The 18348-nt window shown below is 39.2% G+C and overlaps 1 protein-coding gene across 1 annotated transcript in view; it reads right to left on the bottom strand.

Annotated features, from left to right (window-relative positions):
- ABCA1 (ATP binding cassette subfamily A member 1) overlaps positions 1 to 18348 on the bottom strand; it is a 132343-nt gene that overhangs the window by 17812 nt on the left and 96183 nt on the right. The window contains exons 21-35 of the mRNA XM_042453684.1: positions 15833 to 15972; positions 14851 to 14988; positions 12368 to 12588; positions 11226 to 11298; positions 10143 to 10345; positions 9540 to 9588; positions 8610 to 8720; positions 7302 to 7446; positions 5282 to 5410; positions 4322 to 4420; positions 3710 to 3899; positions 2960 to 3054; positions 2272 to 2304; positions 990 to 1095; positions 646 to 720 (exon numbers count right to left, since the gene is read on the bottom strand). Of these exons, the coding sequence (XP_042309618.1) occupies positions 646 to 720; positions 990 to 1095; positions 2272 to 2304; positions 2960 to 3054; positions 3710 to 3899; positions 4322 to 4420; positions 5282 to 5410; positions 7302 to 7446; positions 8610 to 8720; positions 9540 to 9588; positions 10143 to 10345; positions 11226 to 11298; positions 12368 to 12588; positions 14851 to 14988; positions 15833 to 15972 (1807 nt within the window). The remainder of the gene's footprint in view (positions 1 to 645; positions 721 to 989; positions 1096 to 2271; positions 2305 to 2959; positions 3055 to 3709; positions 3900 to 4321; positions 4421 to 5281; positions 5411 to 7301; positions 7447 to 8609; positions 8721 to 9539; positions 9589 to 10142; positions 10346 to 11225; positions 11299 to 12367; positions 12589 to 14850; positions 14989 to 15832; positions 15973 to 18348) is intronic.

Here is an 18348-nt window from a genome sequence, read left to right as displayed (position 1 = left end):
AATTAAAAGCACCAAAGTATGCAACCACTGACGTGAGTGTCTGCAGCATCTCTGTCACTGCAGTATGTATTTTCTCTGAAGTAAACCCCACTGTGTTTAATGGGGTTAAATCAGCACTGCTGAATATACAGGGCATCCTTCCCTTATGTGGGGGATCTGTTCTGGACCCCCCACATAAGGGAATTTCCGCGGATGCTCAAGCCCCATTTAAAACAATGGGGCTTGTGCATGCGACACAGCATGGTGTGCATAAGCTGAAAGCCACGTAAAGCACAACCATGTTTGCCGCGGGCGCACTGTAGTTATTTCTGCTGTGAATCTGCCTTTGTATTATGGGGTTAGTATCCAGTAGTATCCTGTTGCAGGAATACTAAATGAGTTACTCTATTCCCAGTGCAGGCTGTCCACTGTTGCTCTGCTTGAGTCACTGTTCCAGGCTTAGTTTCTCTCAGCCAGGCAGCATACCCAGAACAGAGGTTCATGCAGAAACACAAATTACAGGCTCCTCTGAGATTGTGTTCTCTTGGAAATTACACTGACAATTTGTCAACAAGTTTAATTGCATACAAATGCTTCCACTATCAAAAGTTTAAGGCTTCTGAACAAGTTGGAGCTTGCTACCCATGCACAACAATAAGGTATTACCTTCACATTATCTTTTGTGTCCATGCCCTTCATGAAGTTTGCTAGGCTGTTAAGAAAGCGTTCTGCAGAGCTGCCCTAAAAAGGAAATAAAAGCCACAATTTGAAATATGTCCCTATTTGGTCACTTAGGCTATAATTCAGCCACTCAACTCATTGGACTTATTAATGAGCAAAGACAGAACTGTCCTTTTATTACATTCTGGATTCTTTCCTGCTCTATTTCTCTCCTTACCACATATATGGATTCCCAGTATACCAAATAAATCAGCAAAGTCAATCCAGTAAATATTCCTTAATATTGTGGTATGTGATTTCCTCTGCGAAAGAACTCTTGAGTTGTTTACCTTGGTGATCTCCAAGATTTTCTTCACCTGCCTGATGGCATCATTCACCTCTTCACGTCGAGGAAGGACAAGGGAGCTGCTGGCTCCCAAGGAAAAACCACCATACCTATGAGAACATAAAAGCCACTGTTAGTGGTTTTTGTATGGTTCTCTCCCATTTCTGAAAGAGATAGGGTTTGCTTGGTGTGGTGTGCACTCATACATGTGCAATTTTTACTCTGCTAACTAATAAAAAAGGATTGCATTTTTGAGCTGCTCAGCAATCTGGAATCTCACAGTGAGTGGGAAAATAAAATGATAATGCACAAGAGCCTATTTCTGTAGAAACACAATGGTACGTTTGATTGGCGACAGATGCTAGAAAATAAATTGCCATCTTTCCTTGCCATTCTCAGAAGTAATTCATTAGTGCCAGTAGCTGCAATTTCAAGAGTGATACATTACATATTTGCATTGGATATTACTTTCTAGTTTCATTTTGTGGGGGTGGGGGAACAGACTATTGAGGAAATGCCCCAAAACATTGGGGCAAATCCCTTAAAATACACTCTAAAAATGTGCAAACCCACTGTTGCAAAACAACTGTTCTTATGCTCTCCTTACTCCTCAAAAGTAGCATATTACAACAAATGCTGTTACCTGCAGTGTGTTACAGCTCTGGCAATTTCCCATGAGAAATGCATATGGTTAAGCTATCCAATACAAATAAGCTATTACAGTGATCTCTTTGCTGGTGCATGCACACTTACACAGACATAGTCCATCAGATTGCTTTCTTTCATAAAAGTCATATCTGTGTAGAATAATGGTCTGATGATGTAATATTATATTTATACACTCATTTGACTCTATTCCTTTCCTCACTATTACTATTGCCTAATGTGAAACTGCAAACAAATAAGGACATAATGTAGTTGTAGTATGTTATGCATGATAGAGCCAGGCTATAGCAATACATTTTCTGAAGCAAATGATAAAATGTCCCCACCATCATATGCAGAAGCCTACCGTGCTAGTCCCAAATATTACTTCAACACTGCCAACAGGACAGCATCTTTTATAACACCTTGTACAGGTACACAAATGTCAGTGTTTTCAGAGATTCTACTGAATCACAACATGTAACATTACCCAGGAAAGAATGACTGTGTGAACAATGATCTAACAGCTTAGCTGAAAAGTATTATAAAATTATTGCAGGTGTGAAGATTGTCCTCAACTATGTGTGGGATGCATAGAGATGAGCAAGCTTCATAAAGGACAAAAAGAAAGGTATATTTACCTGAACTCATTCACCCATATCTTGTTCTTTAGGCTGTTGGTGAAGAAAAAGAGAATAGCTCTTGTTAGTCTAACCATTCTCTCTACAGGAGCCATCAAACCTTATACCACCATGACAAACACATTTGAAATGTAGTTTTCAACAGAAAAGGGACTGTCTGGTTATCAATAGATGTATCAGACACATAACCTAATGCAAGTCAGAGGTGAGTTTTAGCCCTGCAGGTGTTGATTAAGCATAGCGTTTATCATTCCCCCCACTCCACTGACCAGACTGATTAGGAATTATGGTAGCTCTGGTTCAACACGTCTGCCTTATATTATACCTTTTAGAAGTTTTTTTCTACCTCTTCAAGGTAAAGAATGGAACACTCTAAGTGAACAGACACCATGCGGGCTACCTAAGTATACTGTACTACAATTCCCAAGATATTTTGGGTGAACCTTGGGCCCTCTCCCTGGAAAGGCCATGGTTATTAAATGATTAATTTTACAAATAGTGTATTTTTTAAAATTTAGTAGCCACCTTGAATCCCAGCTCATGGGGGAAACGTGGGATATAAAAATAAATAAATGAAAGTGGAATACCACTTTCATTCAAAGTTCTGATTTCTAAAGACTGAAACCTCTCCCATACAATGAAATTTAACAGCAACGAAGTGAGGCGTGTTAGGCAGGAGCTGAGGTACCTTTTCCCAATGATCTGAGCATAAGTCTTTACAAGGTAATCAGAGATGTTGCGTCCAGTCAGGTTCTGGAGGATGTCAGTGGTGTTCTGCACTCTCTGTAGCCAGATGGGGCAGGGGAGAGGAGCAAAGAGAAAAACCCAAAGAATAAATCAAGGACGCTGTTGGCCATGAAATACCTGCAATGCAATTTCTCATTCGCTCAAGCTGCCTGAAATCTAATGTTCTAAAGAAGCAGCAAAATTTGGTTGAGAATTTAACAGAATGTTGTCAATTAACATGACATGGGGAGAATGGAGAAGGGCACTGTGGCATATTTGGGGGAAAAGACATTTCAAGTGTGCTTTGAAGAATCAGATTCTGTTGGGGATTCAATGGAGTAACAATAATAGCAACTATTTGTTTTATTCTGGAATTTATGCAATTTTTAGTCTGAAGAACTATTAACAAAAATGCCAGCATACTAGAGAAGAAAAAGCCACAAGTATCTGATTCTTTTTCTTTTTGGGAGGTGGGGGTGTGTGAGTTGGCAATCTATTAAATATGCATGATTAAAAATGTGTATATATATTATTATCTGTTACGTTCTAAAATACAAATGTATGGTATACTTCAACCTTATCATCTACATATTCCATTTTATTTTATCCCTCTCTTTAATTTATATATCTGTCTACAATCTATTGTAAATAGCAGAAAGTCAGTCCAACAAGTTAATCCTTCCCCATGGCGCAAGAAACCAGTCTCCTATACCTGTGGAGGAGGCAGGCCACCAGCCCCTGCAGGGCACATGGGGAGCATCTTCTTGATCGTGTCACTGCTACATACACAAGATGGAGAGGGGTTCTCCATAGTCCAGTTGCCATTTTCCAAGATTTCTATGACCGTTTCAGGAACAGGAGCAGTGCTCCAGTCCTCTTCCCCCACAGAGCAAGGAGTATCTCTGCATGAAGAGAATGCAACAAAGACAGCATAACATGAATACCTTTCAGAAATCATAATCCCTGTCAAATTGGTAATGTGAAGGAGCATCATAACCTGATATACACACGTGAACAATGTGGTCACTGAACTAGTTTCATTTGCAACAATTGCAAGACACATGTTGCGAAAGAGCAGCTGATGCACTAGACTTAAGAACCTTTAAGATACAGAGTCATGTCTCAAACCAGCCACTTGCCTGAAAAAGCAGCAAACTGAGAATTTGACAACTTGAATTCTGAAATCAATGCCACCTTCTCCATCTCCTGCAGAACTGTGGCACACACACAGCCTTGCCGGTAATTTCTAAGAAACCTCCTAAAAATTCTGGTAGAACCTGAAAGCAGTAGGTCAGCAGACTATTTTTGTAAATGTTCTACTTACAGAATAGAGTAGTCTTTCATGCATCGGGTTCCAAAGCCAGGTTTGTCAAGGAGAGCATTCAAAAGTGTCTCAGTTCCTGTGTCTTCTGGAGCATCGTTGCTGTGAATGCATTTTTTTTTAAAAAAGGCACAATTAGAGCCCTAAACTAGCATGGAAGATGAGATGATGGAAATATGACAAGGTAAAGGAATAGAGATGTTTTCAGGGAGATTAAGCCATTTGCCTCAAGCAAGAATATGTGTGCATATTGAGCTATCCTCATCAACTCTCCACCCTAGAATAGGCCCCGATCAATCGATTTTATTTCCAAACTCAACTCAGAAGCCTAGTGAGAGTTTCTCTCAATCTCCCTAGGGACAGTTGTGATATTTATCTTATTTACCTAATTTGCCATTGCAAAGCTGGTCCTCATTTTTTTCCCATTCAGAAAACATATTTAAAGTGTCCCCATACATTCTGCAGGTGTGACTTTTTTCCTCTCTCCTCTCTTTAAGATTAGGAGACACTAGTAGCCATGGTTTTTCTGCAGGGCATCTTATCTGAAGACCACAGAGTGAGTTTCTTTCTGGTCTTCAGGAATTAAATTAAGTCTTCACTTTAGGACAGCATCTGCTCTTTCTGTACTGTTTTCTGGACTGAATTTATTCAACTGTACTGTTAGCTGATATTTTGTATTGTAATTATTTTTTTGTTACTGGAATGGTGCAGATTGTATTGCTATACATCTTGGTGTTGAATTATTGGGCAGAAAAACATGTGGTGGTGCCATTACCCTCCCTCATAACCTCACCAAACTTTCCCTACTGCATATACATTACTGTCATGCTTCTGCATTCCCCATACTCCCAACCCTATGCATGCACCACATCCCCATATGTACACAGCACCCACACAAGAGACTCCACCGACTGACACCCAACCCCTTAAGTATTATTTCTGCTCCCTTGGTTTACTAGGTACCTGAAAAATGTGTATTGTTCATCATACATCCATGGCTGCAATTCCAAGCTCGGATATTTCCCAAAGGGAGGCACAATCAAACTGAACAGGAGAGCGATGCAAACAAAGACGGCTGGGAGAACAATCTGAAATCACAGAGAGAGGAAATGAAGGTGAGAAGATTTTTATTCAAATGGTCTAAGAAAAAGCAATGTCTCCTCCCTCATCTGATTATGCAAAGAGTCACTCAGTTAGTTCCCATCCCTCCTAAAATCAAGATATCAGTCAAATGGATCTGCTGTTTAACAGCACTGCCCTCCAGTGGCAATAAAGATGAACCTTGCCAATGAGAAAAACACCCAATAAAAAGCAAGGGATTGGATTGTTTTGTGGTGAAAGCATCAGAATTTACCAAGTTTTTAAATTTTGAACATTTTGACAATGAAGTGAAAATTCTGATATTGCAGTTAAAATTTACTATAAGTTGAGCCTCCTTTATCTGGAATTCTGAAATCCAAATTATTCCAGAATTGTCCACATGGGTTGATGAAATAGTAGTTCAGTGTACACAATCTTTGTTTCATGCACTAAATTGTTAAAAACATTGTGTATAAAATTACCTTCAGTCTATGTATATAAGGTGTATAGGAAACATAAATAAATTTCATGCCTAGACTTTGGTCTCATCTCCAAGATATTTCATTATGTATATGCAATATTCCCACATCCAAAAAACTCCAAAATCCAAAACACCTTTGGTTATAAGTATTTCAGAAAAGGTAAACTCAAGCTGCATCAAAATTTCCCTGCTTAACATGGCTAAAACTGAGGTGCTCCCCCAAAAGAAAACTCCCTGGGGATGTACCACTGTTGGCATGACCAAAATGTGGAAAATGTAGCTGAGATTTCCACCATTACTGCAGTTGCAGTTGATGCTGAAATTCATGAGGAACTGTACCAACTCCCTGTAATGCAGTAGGGAGACAGAGCATCCTCCTGTACCAGAGAGCCCAGCAGATATTTAAGGTAGGGCATCTTCTTCCCTTCTGGAAAGGAAGGGAAATCTAACTAATTTTACATTATTTTTTAAATGATAACACAAACATTTGGTAGCACAATATTATCAGCAGCTACTTTCAGTAGTTCAATGTTATTAGCAGGCACGATTTTGATGGTGGCACCAGCAAACAGCATTATGGACTGCAAAAACAGTCAGGTTACATCCAGACACGGCCAAATGTTGACAGCTGTAGCAATAGAAAAAGTCTCCCCAGGTACAGAGAGGCACAATTTGCATTGATTATTAAAAGTGCTATATATCTCATGCTTTAATGGCTCTCTATTTTGGGACATAAATCTGAGTCACAACCAGCTTCAACTGATGCCTTTCATGTGAGTAAGGTGGTGAGTCTGGATTTCAAATTTTAAAAAGCTGTTCAAAGGCTGGACCATTTAGGCTCAGCTCCATACGAACTTCATTTATTTGTTGTTGCTATGTGCCTTCAAGTCAACAATGATTTATGGTTACTCTACCATAGGGTTTTTGGGGCAAGATTTATTCAGTGGATATTTACCATTGCATTCCTCTGGGGCTGACAGTCTGAGATTTATACAAGGTAATCTAGTAAGTTTCTATGGCTCAGTAGGGATTTAAACTGTGGTCTCCCCGAGTCCCAAATCCAAGCACTACACCCTATACTACAAAGCTCCTTTACAGTATAAACTAAAACCTGAAGCAGAATCACCACCTCAGTAATATGGGAACACCAGCTCCACTGGCTAGAGTGCAACTGATATGTTCAGAGGGAAAGAGATAATGTCCCCTCAACTGCAAGTGAAATGGTCTTGATTTAGATTGGAGGGATGTTGCACTTATTTTACAATAAACCAGAAAGTGGGGGTTGAGCGTAATTTAAAATAATTTCTGCTTTGTGTTAGCCTTATAGTGATGCATTGATGAATGGCAAACAGAACTAGCTTTGAAGATGCCAGTCAAACACAACCACTGCACTGTTTGCAAAGGGAGCCTATCGCACCTGAGCAAAAAAAACCTTTTCTGCTGCGCCTGGCAATAAGCAGTCTCTTCCAGAGCAGGGCTACAAACTGCTGCTGGGTCAACTTCCAGCCCTTCACTTGGGTGGATCCTTTGCCATCTATCCCGCTCAGCAGGTCAGTCTCTCGGGATTCTGTAGGAAGACAGTTATACATTGTGAGGCATTTACTCCTCTCCCCTAAGCAATTTGTTATTGGTAGGATATACTCTCATCTGACATATTTCAGCAGTGTGAGAAAGAATATGAACTGACAAGCAGGAAGACATTAATTATGTCCCTCAAGCAACCAAGCACAATCTTGCAACCTTCAGGCTACAAAGCTATGCTTGCTCTCCACAATGATTTGGTGTACGTGAGGGGAAACAGTAGGAAGCAATGCAAAAAAGAGCCCATACAGGCTGCACACAAAGTCTTTTGATTGCTAGTATTAATGGCCCTCCTTCTGGAATCAGCCCACTGTGCAGCTATTTTATCTTTTCCTCCTTAATGGGAAAAAAGATGAAAGTGATGGGAAAGTGTGGGAAGATTAAGAAGGGGAAAACATTGTTTGAACCTCTCGCCCCCCAAGTTCTATGATAGAAGGCAAGGCAAGTTTACAATAAAAGCTACATCGGGAAGCACCTTAGAAGACAGAAACAGGATTCTTGGTGATTCCACACACCGTCAAATTCCAACACAGAGCTTGCTCCTGCCAAAACTTAGGGGAGAGGGGATCTGCCTTGGCTTCCCAGCACAAAGTAAGAGGCCCTTTTTGACTTCTTGCCAATATATGGAGAAGCTGAAGGAAAGATGCCTCATGTCATGCTGTTATGGAAAGGCAGTGGTCAAGAGGAGAGTCATTGATGCCAGTAATAACATGGCATCTGGATTTCTTTGACTACTCAGCTTGAAGTGATAAACTTCCAGGGATGATGCTTTGAGGTCTGCTCCTTTTCATACTCAGATGTTTTTTATTGTGTATTATTGTTTGTTTGTTTGGGCTGCAATGGGACAAAGAGATGGTTCACACAGGAATCAATTTATTTATTGGAAAACTCACAGTTGAGTGTGTGGAGTTCATTTTAAAAAGCTAAAATATGAGAGGAAATAGAAATATTGGATTGAGATTGCTAATGGCTCATTCACACATGTGATTTTCCACTGGGATTCATGGTCTTCAAATGATGACTATGTGGGTTAGCATCAGCACTTAAATTCCTCAGCAACTGTATTTACTTTTCAAACACAGTATACATTTTTACTATCATAATTCAGTAAAGGTGAACAAATAGACATATATCCCTTTCATCTTTTACCTGGATCTATGTCGGAATCATTAGGGTCGAAAGCATCATCTTCTGTGAAAGGACGAAGGCAGCTCTGCCTGTCTCCAAAGACACGACTTCTTCTGGCAGGTAATGTGCCATCTGAAAAAGAAAGGTCAAACTAGGTGACTAAAGTTTATCATACAATATTACAACTATTTATATCCCACATTTTCCAGGTCTGGAACTGAAAGTGACTTACAAAGATCAAAAAATATAAAGCTTTAAAATGCATATTATACAAAAATCAAAAATATAATTAAACTAACAAGAGGATTAAAAGCTGTTAAAAACAAGACTATTAACAACAACAACAAAACCAACAAATTATATGACCTTAACCTAAACCTACTCCAATATTCTTCCAAATGGAAGTTATAATATTCCACAGTTGCTTACACATATGTAAGTCTAAACTGACTAGTGAGACCCTCACATCACAGAAAAACATTCCTGGAGGATGTTACTGCCAATCCCATCCTATGGATTTTCCCTGGACTTGGAGTGATCCTTGTGGAAAAATATTTTCACACAAGATGGCCACCAGGTATTAAGTGGTTGCCATGTTGAAGTAAGAGCCAGAGGAGTGTAGTGGTTTGAGCATTGGACTACAAGTCTAGATAAAAGGGTTTGAATCTCCTCTTGGCCATGGAAACCCACTGGGTAACCTTGGACAAGTCACACTCTCTCACCCTCACAGAAAGAGAAGCAAACCCCCTCTGAACAAAACTTAGCAAGAAAATACTGACGGATTCGCCTTAGGGTCATCATAAAATTGAAAACAATTTGCAGGCACAACAATAACAACATGCTGAAGTAGCTTTTTGGCAGTCTCCATGAAAGGGTCAACAATGTCTGGACGCCAAAAATGACACAGCACTATGTCCCATTAAAATTAGATCTGATGATATTGTGTTTTACCTGAGGTCTCTGCATCTACACCATTATCTTCTGCCACTTTCAGAAATATCTGAAAGACAAAAATATCGGAATTACAACAAGCAACTTTGTACAGCAACTTCACTACAGGGCATCAGATCCTTCACAGCATAGTCAAAAGAACACAAAATACATTACAGAATTACAGTAGAAAGATCTGTACTGTCAATTTATTCAGTCAGCAGTATGAAGTAATAATTTTTCCCCTGATAATAACACTGCAAGCTGTAGGCAGGACAATCCAAATGTCTTTGTGATCTACCATGAAATATTTATCTGCAACCAGAAATAGATTTTTTTCAGAAGGATTCTCGAGTTTATAGAACTCTTATTTGAAAAAAACAATATGCTAAACATACTCTATTAGGATGTCACGTCAGCGACTGCCTTAAATAAAAGCAAAGTTGACATTATAAAAATAAACTTAATTTGAAATAATTTGCATACATTTTACAAAGTTGTTTACATTTCAGTTACTGCAAACTGTTTCAAACCCTTTTAAATGAAAAAAGATATACAGAAAGGGCAAGCAAATAGATAGGACAGCTTTTTGACTAGTAGAAATTATTAGAATGGTTCACATACCTCCTCCAGAGTAGTTTCAGAAATGCCATAGCTGGAAATCCCCAGGTCAGAAAGCCGGTCATCAATCTCATGAAAGAGTTCTACAAAAGCTCCCTCTCTAGCTGCTTCATATGGCAAAACATAAGTTAATTCATGGCCGATGTCCTCTACCAACCTCGCTTCAGGAACGTGCTTCATAATGAGATTGGAAATAGCAGACACATCTGGAAGAACCAAGTTATATTCAGATGTTTCTCCTCTTGATTCTGCATTGTGCTAATAGTGAACAGTGAGGCCAGAATCCTGTTGGTTAGTCCCAACCAGAGTTGACAAAAAGTAGGTAAATGTAACTGATCCAGTGGGTCTACTCTGTTCAGAACCAACAAATGGATTTAGGCCTAATTATTGAATATTTGGTATTTTTCATTGGTGAAGTGCCAACAGTATTCAGTGTACCACAATAAAATAGGGATTGTCCACTCTTTTAAAAGAAACTGCACTTAGGAAAAAGAGGGTTAGATAATTAAGACATTACATTCTGCAAAAGGAAGGGTTCCTTCCACCTATGGAAATCTTCTAACCCAGTGGGCATTACTGGAACAGGGGAGGGAGGAGTATTGCATATATTGCTGTATGATTTTAATGTTGTACGCCACTTTGATTGTTTTAACAAAAAGTGAGATATAAATATAAGTATTATTATTATTATTATTATTATTTACCAATTCTCCTTACCCCTGAAGACTCCAGTACCCCCTCAAAACAAATCTGGCCTGGAGGGTTGGGGGACCTCTGGAATAGCAGAAGAGGGAACACAGGAGGAAGAAAATGATAAATGCCTTCCTCCTTTGCCAACCTGGAGCCTTCTGAGTGGAAGCCCCCTCAAGGGATGACACAGATGGTAGAAGCAAATTCTACATCCAACTCAATATATTCAGACCAAATTATCTATTTATCAGGACTGCAAGCCTGGGTTGGGGAAAGGATTTCAGGATAGCCACAACACTATCAAATCCATTATCAAACCTAGTGATGGTCAGCAAGTCTAGTTACATAAAACTACAAACACTGCAGTACAATTTGTTTTATTTTTAAAACCATTACCTATTGTCAGAGTGTCACTTTCATGGTCGCTGCCAAGCCCAGCATCAGAGCTACTCTGAGAGACACTGTCATCCTAGTTACAAAAGAAAGGATGATCCAATTACTTCCAATCTGAACAAATCCAGGAGGAAAGTATGAAAATACATTACAATTTCTATTTTAAAAAAACAGAAAGGAAAGGAAAGGAAACACTGAAATTTAAAGTGTAAGTGTAATGCTATATCACTAACATGGTTGAAACGCTGGTTGAAACCGCACATGGTTGAAACGGCACGCCATGGCCCTGATCTGGCTTTTCTGCGGCACAAAAAGGAGCTGCAAATAGCAGCTCCTTTTTGTGCCCTGGAAAGGGAGCTGTAGCTGCCAGCACCGCATCATCTAAACACAGCGCCAGAAGAGCACCGTAATGCCACGTACCATGTGATGTGGCACATGGTGTCATGCCAACCTAGGGGTGGAGCCAAGGCATGTGTCATGTGGATGCGATACCCCAACTCCACCCCCAGGTCGGTCTTTCCCGCCAATCTGCACAGTCCCAAAGTCATATGGGACTTGACTTTATGGAGGTAGGTGGGAAACACTTGTGATTTTCACTTGGAAAACAGCATGTTCTGTGCAGTAATGTTATTTCTTATGTAGAAAACAAGTGGACAGAAAATGCTGTTTTCCATGGAGGTAGATTTTTTGCAGAATGAATCCCAAACTTCAAATAGTTCTTGAAAACTTTGCAGCTCTGATGATGTCCTCATAATGGGGAGGAAAAGGATTAAAAGACCTATTCTTGCCCATGTTAATGAAATTGACAAAGATTTATATTACTGCTTCTGAGACATAAGCAACCACAAGAGGAACTGCTAGCATTTTTCTAGTTACAAAAGGAATGTTAACATCCCATTCAATAACTTCAGTACATTCCTGGGGAAAGCTGAGTAATCAGTGAGTGATCACTGAGTAACATTCCTCAGAGGTTCAAACTGAAGTGATTTTTGTGACTGAATTTTATTATTAAATTACTATTATATTCTATTTTTAGCTGTGCTCTAAATGGAGATGATGTAGGACTTGAAAAAGCAAAAGAGTCTTCACATTTAGGTAGGTTTTAAAAGAAAATTGACAGCAAGCCATATAGAGCTTTGTGGTACCTTTTTCAGGTAAGAGACGGTGCTGCTGCTGTTTCTGCAGGAACTCAAAGAGGAATCCACATCCTTCTTGACTAAGGTCAGGTAGTAGCCTGTCCCCAGCTGGTTCTTCAGGAACAGAGAAGAGCCAACACAGCAGAGTTTACCATGAGAGATGATGGCAATTCGGTCTCCAAGGATGTCTGCCTCATCCATGTGGTGCGTGGACAGAATGATTGTGCGGCCTGACAACAAAACAGAAAACAAGAAATCAAGTACATGTCAACAGTGTAGCAGCTGTGTTGTTGTTGTGTGCCTTCAAATCATGCTCAACTTATGGTGATCATAAAACGACCCTATGATAGGGTTTTCTTGGCAAGAAAACCCTATCATAGGAGGGTTTGCCATTGCCTTCCCCTGGGGATGAGAGCAAGGTCACCAAGTGGGTTTCATGGCCAAGTGGGGAATCGAATCCTGGTCTTCAGAGTTGCAGTCCAACACTCAGACCACTGCACCATGCTGGCCCTCACCCATATGTTTTACCTATTAAAAACAATTGACAGCTTACAGAGATCTGATTAAGGAGTTGGGGTTTTCCTGTCCTTGATAAGAATGTATGTCTCAACATGTTATGAAAGTCTGGGGCATTTTTGATTACTTTTTTGCATATCAAAACTTTTTTGTGAAAATTTTGTTTGTGCAAAAAATTGAATTTTACATACCATGTTTTTTTGTAAATATGTGTTTCATTTACCCAAAATATAACATTTTTGTACAAAATGTGACATATTGAATAAAATACCGTACATACTCAAATATATATTTATGCTTAAAAATGACTTTAAAATCCATGGTTCAGAGCAAAATGCATGATTCTGACCCTAAAACTTTCCCTGGACTTATACATGAGGTCAACTTGTAAATGAGCGTATACAGTAGTAAAATATACAATGGGTTTTTCATAAACAAAATTTTTATTTTAAAAGTCCCTTTTTAAAAGAAGAAATTATAGAAAAGAGGGAATTGATTGCAGATGGTCATGGATACCATCTCATCTGGTCACAAGTTTTAAATGCCTCCAGTTTAGCTGTGCTCCTACTAGTTTTAATGAAGGGGCTTGAGGCTTGAAGACATTTGGCTCTTTGGCCAGCTCTAGCTTTGATGTCAATAAATGTGAGGTCAGACTGTGATGTTTCTTCCCTTAACAAAATAAGTTCTATTCTGATTATATTTTGTATTACATTTTAATCCCTCGTCCAGATCTCAGTTTAGCCAGAAGGAAACTGTGTACCATCTGGCCAGGATTTTTATAGGACAGCTCTTTTATGTTGGAACACAATAAAAAAAACTACACTGGACAGCTCTCCTAGATTCTTTGCCAATTTTTCTAATTCCATTTGTGGATCTATTTTCTAATCACATACACATTAGCTACGAATGTGGAACCTAGGATCTGATCAATGTCTGATAGCAAGGTCTTTGGATCTTGCTAAATACAAAGATGTCCTGATATATTCAGATCTTTCAGTCTCTTGATATGCTAAACAGTTGATGAACTATCAGAAAAGGCCAAAGCTGCAAGTCTTGAAAACATCTTCTTTAGATGAGCAGGGGTGCTCTAAAATACTGAAAATGTAATGAAAACCCTGACTCCCAGGAAAATCCTGTAAAATTATTTCATTTTAAGGCTCTGATGGGGAAGGGAGTGTAGTTTAAAACTGGTCAGTAATAAGAGTGGAATCTTCTGGGGCACACTGGGAATGGTCAAGAGTTTTCATTTTAAAACTGGTTGGGAAACGATGTGACTATTCTTGCTGCCATGCTTTGTTAGACCCCTCCAATTGTGTTTGGGCTACAATTCCCAAAATCTCACACTGCTACGTTTCACTACCTCAACAGAGCACTGCATGAGGATAGTCTCAGGTTCAACCCCTGGCTTCTCTAGTTAAAAGGAACTCAGGGATGGGAAAACCCTTAGCCTGAGTATCTTGGAGGACCAGCTGGAATAGAAAGCACAGGCCCAATGATCTGTCTTGGAATGGGGCATCTTCGTATGTGCTTTTCTCCTCTTGTGAAGAAAGCATATGACCAACATAGCTTGGACAACTCAGATATAGTTCAGTTATAACAGAAAACAGTGACAGGTTATGGTAGGAAAACAGCTGTCACTATCTTCTAATAATTTCCAACTATGAATCTCATTCATGCACACAGAGAAGGCAAGCAAAAATATACCAGTAGAAAACCTTTGGAAAACTAATGTTTTGCAAGTTCTGCAAGAAACTGGCTTATATCAAATCAGACCACTGGTATTTCTAGCTCAATGATGTTTGTACAGACTTGCAGCAGTTCTCCAGGATTTCAAACACAAGTCTTTCCTAGACCTATCTGGAAATTTCAATGGATCTCTGTGCCCTGTCCACTGAACCATTACCCCTCTCTCTGTATAACAATCATATATTATAACTCCTACTTTTCACTGTTTTGTAAGAGGAAAGGGTAAATACCTTGGCGATATTTTAAAAGAAGTTCCCAGATCCCTCTGCGAGAATATGGATCAACACCAGCAGTTGGCTCATCCAAAATGACAACTTTAGAGCCACCCACAAAGGCCAGAGCTACCGAAAGCTTTCTCTGCATACCACCTGTGAAGCAAAATAATAGAAAACTGTTCTAATGTAATAGATGGTTTAACAGAGCATAACGTGAAGGAGTCTTCAGCATTGCTATAGCACATTTGGGTGAATGAATTCAGAGACACGAGGAACCGACTCTTCAGATGTTGTTGGATTGCAAGTCCTATCATCCCCACCACAACATTTGCTATGTTGCCTATACCTTTAGGAAGTTGCAGTCCAATAACAGTTGGGGGGGGGCACATTCTCCAGCCCTGATCTTCTGTCCTAACTACTCTATAATTCAAACTAACATCTGATGGTACTATGAATATACTTTCAGTAAGGAACTGATTAATGTGTACATAGAGACTGGTCTATTGTCTATATCAGTGATTCCCAAAGTTTGGTCTTCCAGATGTTTTCACTTCAGCTCCCAGAATATCTGACTGTTATCTAAGTTGGTTAGGGCTTCTGGGAGCTGAAGTACAAACCAGCTGGAGGACCAAAGTGTTTTAGCTCTGGGAAAAAAATGAAAAATGAAAAGAAGACAGATGTGAATAATTACATAGATAGATGTAAAAATGGTGTTCAGTGCCAAGTCAAAACAATGCCTCTCAAAAATACAGAAAAGTAGTCCTCAGCGCACCAATCTGCATAGAACGTGATGCGATGTAAGCACAGAGAATACAAAACATGTCCCAATAGTAGGGAAAATCAGTTGCAATTGTTTTTAATGGTAGAAGAGCATGATTTATTGGAACTAGAAGTGGCCTATCTAGAAGAAAATCTGTCTAACCCAAAAGTGCTGTTCTTATTCTCTCATGGTTACGCAGGTAAGATAATAGCATATGGATGCACAAATGACACTTACCAGAAAGTTTACTTGTTTTCGATTTGAGTTTATGAGGCAAGCCAACATCAGTGGCCATCTGTGCCATTTCCTTTTTCACTAAGTTTTCCGACAGCCCCTTGAGGCGTGCATAAAACCAAATGTGCTCTTCTACCGTCAACCTGGGCATATGGGAGAGAATAGTAGTCACATTTCGGGTGATGGGAAAAACACACACATTTTTGCCTTTTTTTCATTATCTGTTTTTAAACTGAAAATGTGATTTAAAAGAGTACAGTTTCTGAGGATGAGTCCCAAATTAGGAAGCCACTTCATACTAATTCAGACAATTTGTCCAGTTAGCACAGCACTGCCTACTCTGACTCAAAGTGGTTGTTCAAGGTCTCAAGTAGAAGTCTGTGCTGTCACCAGCCACTTGACTTTTAAGTGAAGATGCTGCAGGGTTGAACCCAGAAACTTCTGCATGCTAAACAGCAGACTATATTTTTAATGAAAAATATTGCCTCAGAAGGCTTGACATTTCTTTGTACTTGTGTGTATAAGGCGGAATAATATCACGGAAGATTGATTAACCTGTTCCCTTCCAAGCAGTTTTCCAAGTCTGATATCAGCTCCCAAAGCTGCAAAGCAGCCAGGGAAAAGAGCAGTTTTGAACAAGAAGAAGGAGAAGAAGTAGACTCTATCCTACAGATTCCTGAGATTTGTTGTTTGGTGAGGTATTCAGCCTGGTCTGTCAGAGAGCACCAGTCTCACCAAACTACAAATCCCAGAATTCTGTAGGATAAAGTCATGGCAGTTAAAGTGGAGTCAATTTGTTTTAATTCTGCAGTGTGGATACACTACTAGCCTTGTTATCCTCCAGACATACTAAAGTAAAATTCTCATCATTATCACCACGTTGGAGCAGACTCTATAAAATTGTGCCTTTTTCTTTTTAAAAAAATATCCATTCTTGCACATAGGATTTGAGGCTTTTTTTTTTTGGACAGAGGATTTTTGGACAGAGGATGTATGATAAATAAACTATGATGAATAATTACTAGCTTTTTAACGCGCGCTTTTCAGTCCTATGTTTGTGGAAAAAGGTTTAAAATGTACTGGAAACCTATTCCCCAACAGCTTAGAGACAAACAAAAACAGAACAAAATAAAATAAAATTCAAATAAACAGAAATTAATCTCATGGGGGTTTCCCCGCCCTAAAAACAAAACTATTTCCAAGCAAACTATGTGAGTTTGAAGCTTAAGTCACAACTTTTGAACATCTGGAGCAGGCAGAATTCTTGGTCATCTGAGGTGACTTGTTTTGAGAGAATCAATTTTGGCTGTACAACAAATGCAAAAGAACAAAAGGTCTCTATTTTTAAAATTATGGAAAAGATGGATTTCTTTCTGTCCTGTACACCATGCGTCTTCATGGTGAACATGTGGAGGAGAAATGACACACGTGATGCATGCAATCAGAAGCTTTGACTAAGGGTGTATCCACATTGCAGAAATAAATGACACCACTTTAACTGCTAGTGTATCCTACATTATCCTGGGATTTGTAATTTGGTGAGGCCCTAGAGTACTCTGTCAGACCAGGCTAAACGACAAACCCCAGGATTCAACAGAGTTAAATCATGACAGTTAAAGTGGCATCAAAATGCTTTATTTCTGCAGTGTGGAAGAGCTCAAATGTATTTAGCATGGTTTTTCACCCTCCAAACCTTTACAACCGTCACCACAGAGGGCCTATTCAAGTGAAATAGTACCCTGTGGATAGTGTGGCAGATATTAATGAATAATACCTCCTGAAGTAGACAGCCAGAGGGGAGCACTGATTGCTGAAGAAATAATGAAGTAGGAAATGGGGAATTGCTACCTAGTTTGAATGCATACAGCAAAGTCTGCTTAGTAAAGAGTAAAAGGGTGACTGGCTGCCCTCCTTACTATGAAATAAAGAGTGGATCAAAGCCTGGCAACAGTCTCAACAGTGTTAAAGATGGTTTCTTTTGTCAGTATGCTCACAAAGTAGGCCCATCAGGGGACATCAGTTGAGAAGAGACAATCATTACAAGCCAATTCATGTCAGTAAAGGGAGTTATTAATCATACAATTACTTATTACTGACAGTAGCTTCAAGGACTATGAAAAGGTAAGGGGCACTCAGCCTTTGAACTCCTTAAGGACAAGAATTTTAATAGTGGCAACATCTTACCTAAGGGTTCAGTTTGAGAATAGTGACATAGCTTTCCTTGTCAGAAATTTGTGACAGAGTTTGCATTAATAGAGCCAAGTGGTACACTTATACGCAAATATATTTTGCTATTTCTACACTGAAATGTATTCTACTTATTTTTATATTGAAATACAGTCCTGATATACTAGCACTGAAATTTATTCTTGTTGGCTATGCCAATAACTTTCTTACATCTTGCATTCTATTTTATATTACAAAGTTTTTACAAGTAAAAAAAAATCTTTTAAGTCGAGTTGAAAAGTTGTCCATGATACTGAATGCTCAAGTTCCATTATAAGTAATGGCATAGTAAA

This window comes from Sceloporus undulatus, chromosome 2 (assembly GCF_019175285.1).
Source record: "Sceloporus undulatus isolate JIND9_A2432 ecotype Alabama chromosome 2, SceUnd_v1.1, whole genome shotgun sequence".
In the NCBI taxonomy this organism is placed as follows: Eukaryota; Metazoa; Chordata; class Lepidosauria; order Squamata; family Phrynosomatidae; genus Sceloporus; species Sceloporus undulatus.
Note: the sequence above shows the minus strand (reverse complement) of the source record. Positions and strands in the feature narration are given on the sequence as shown.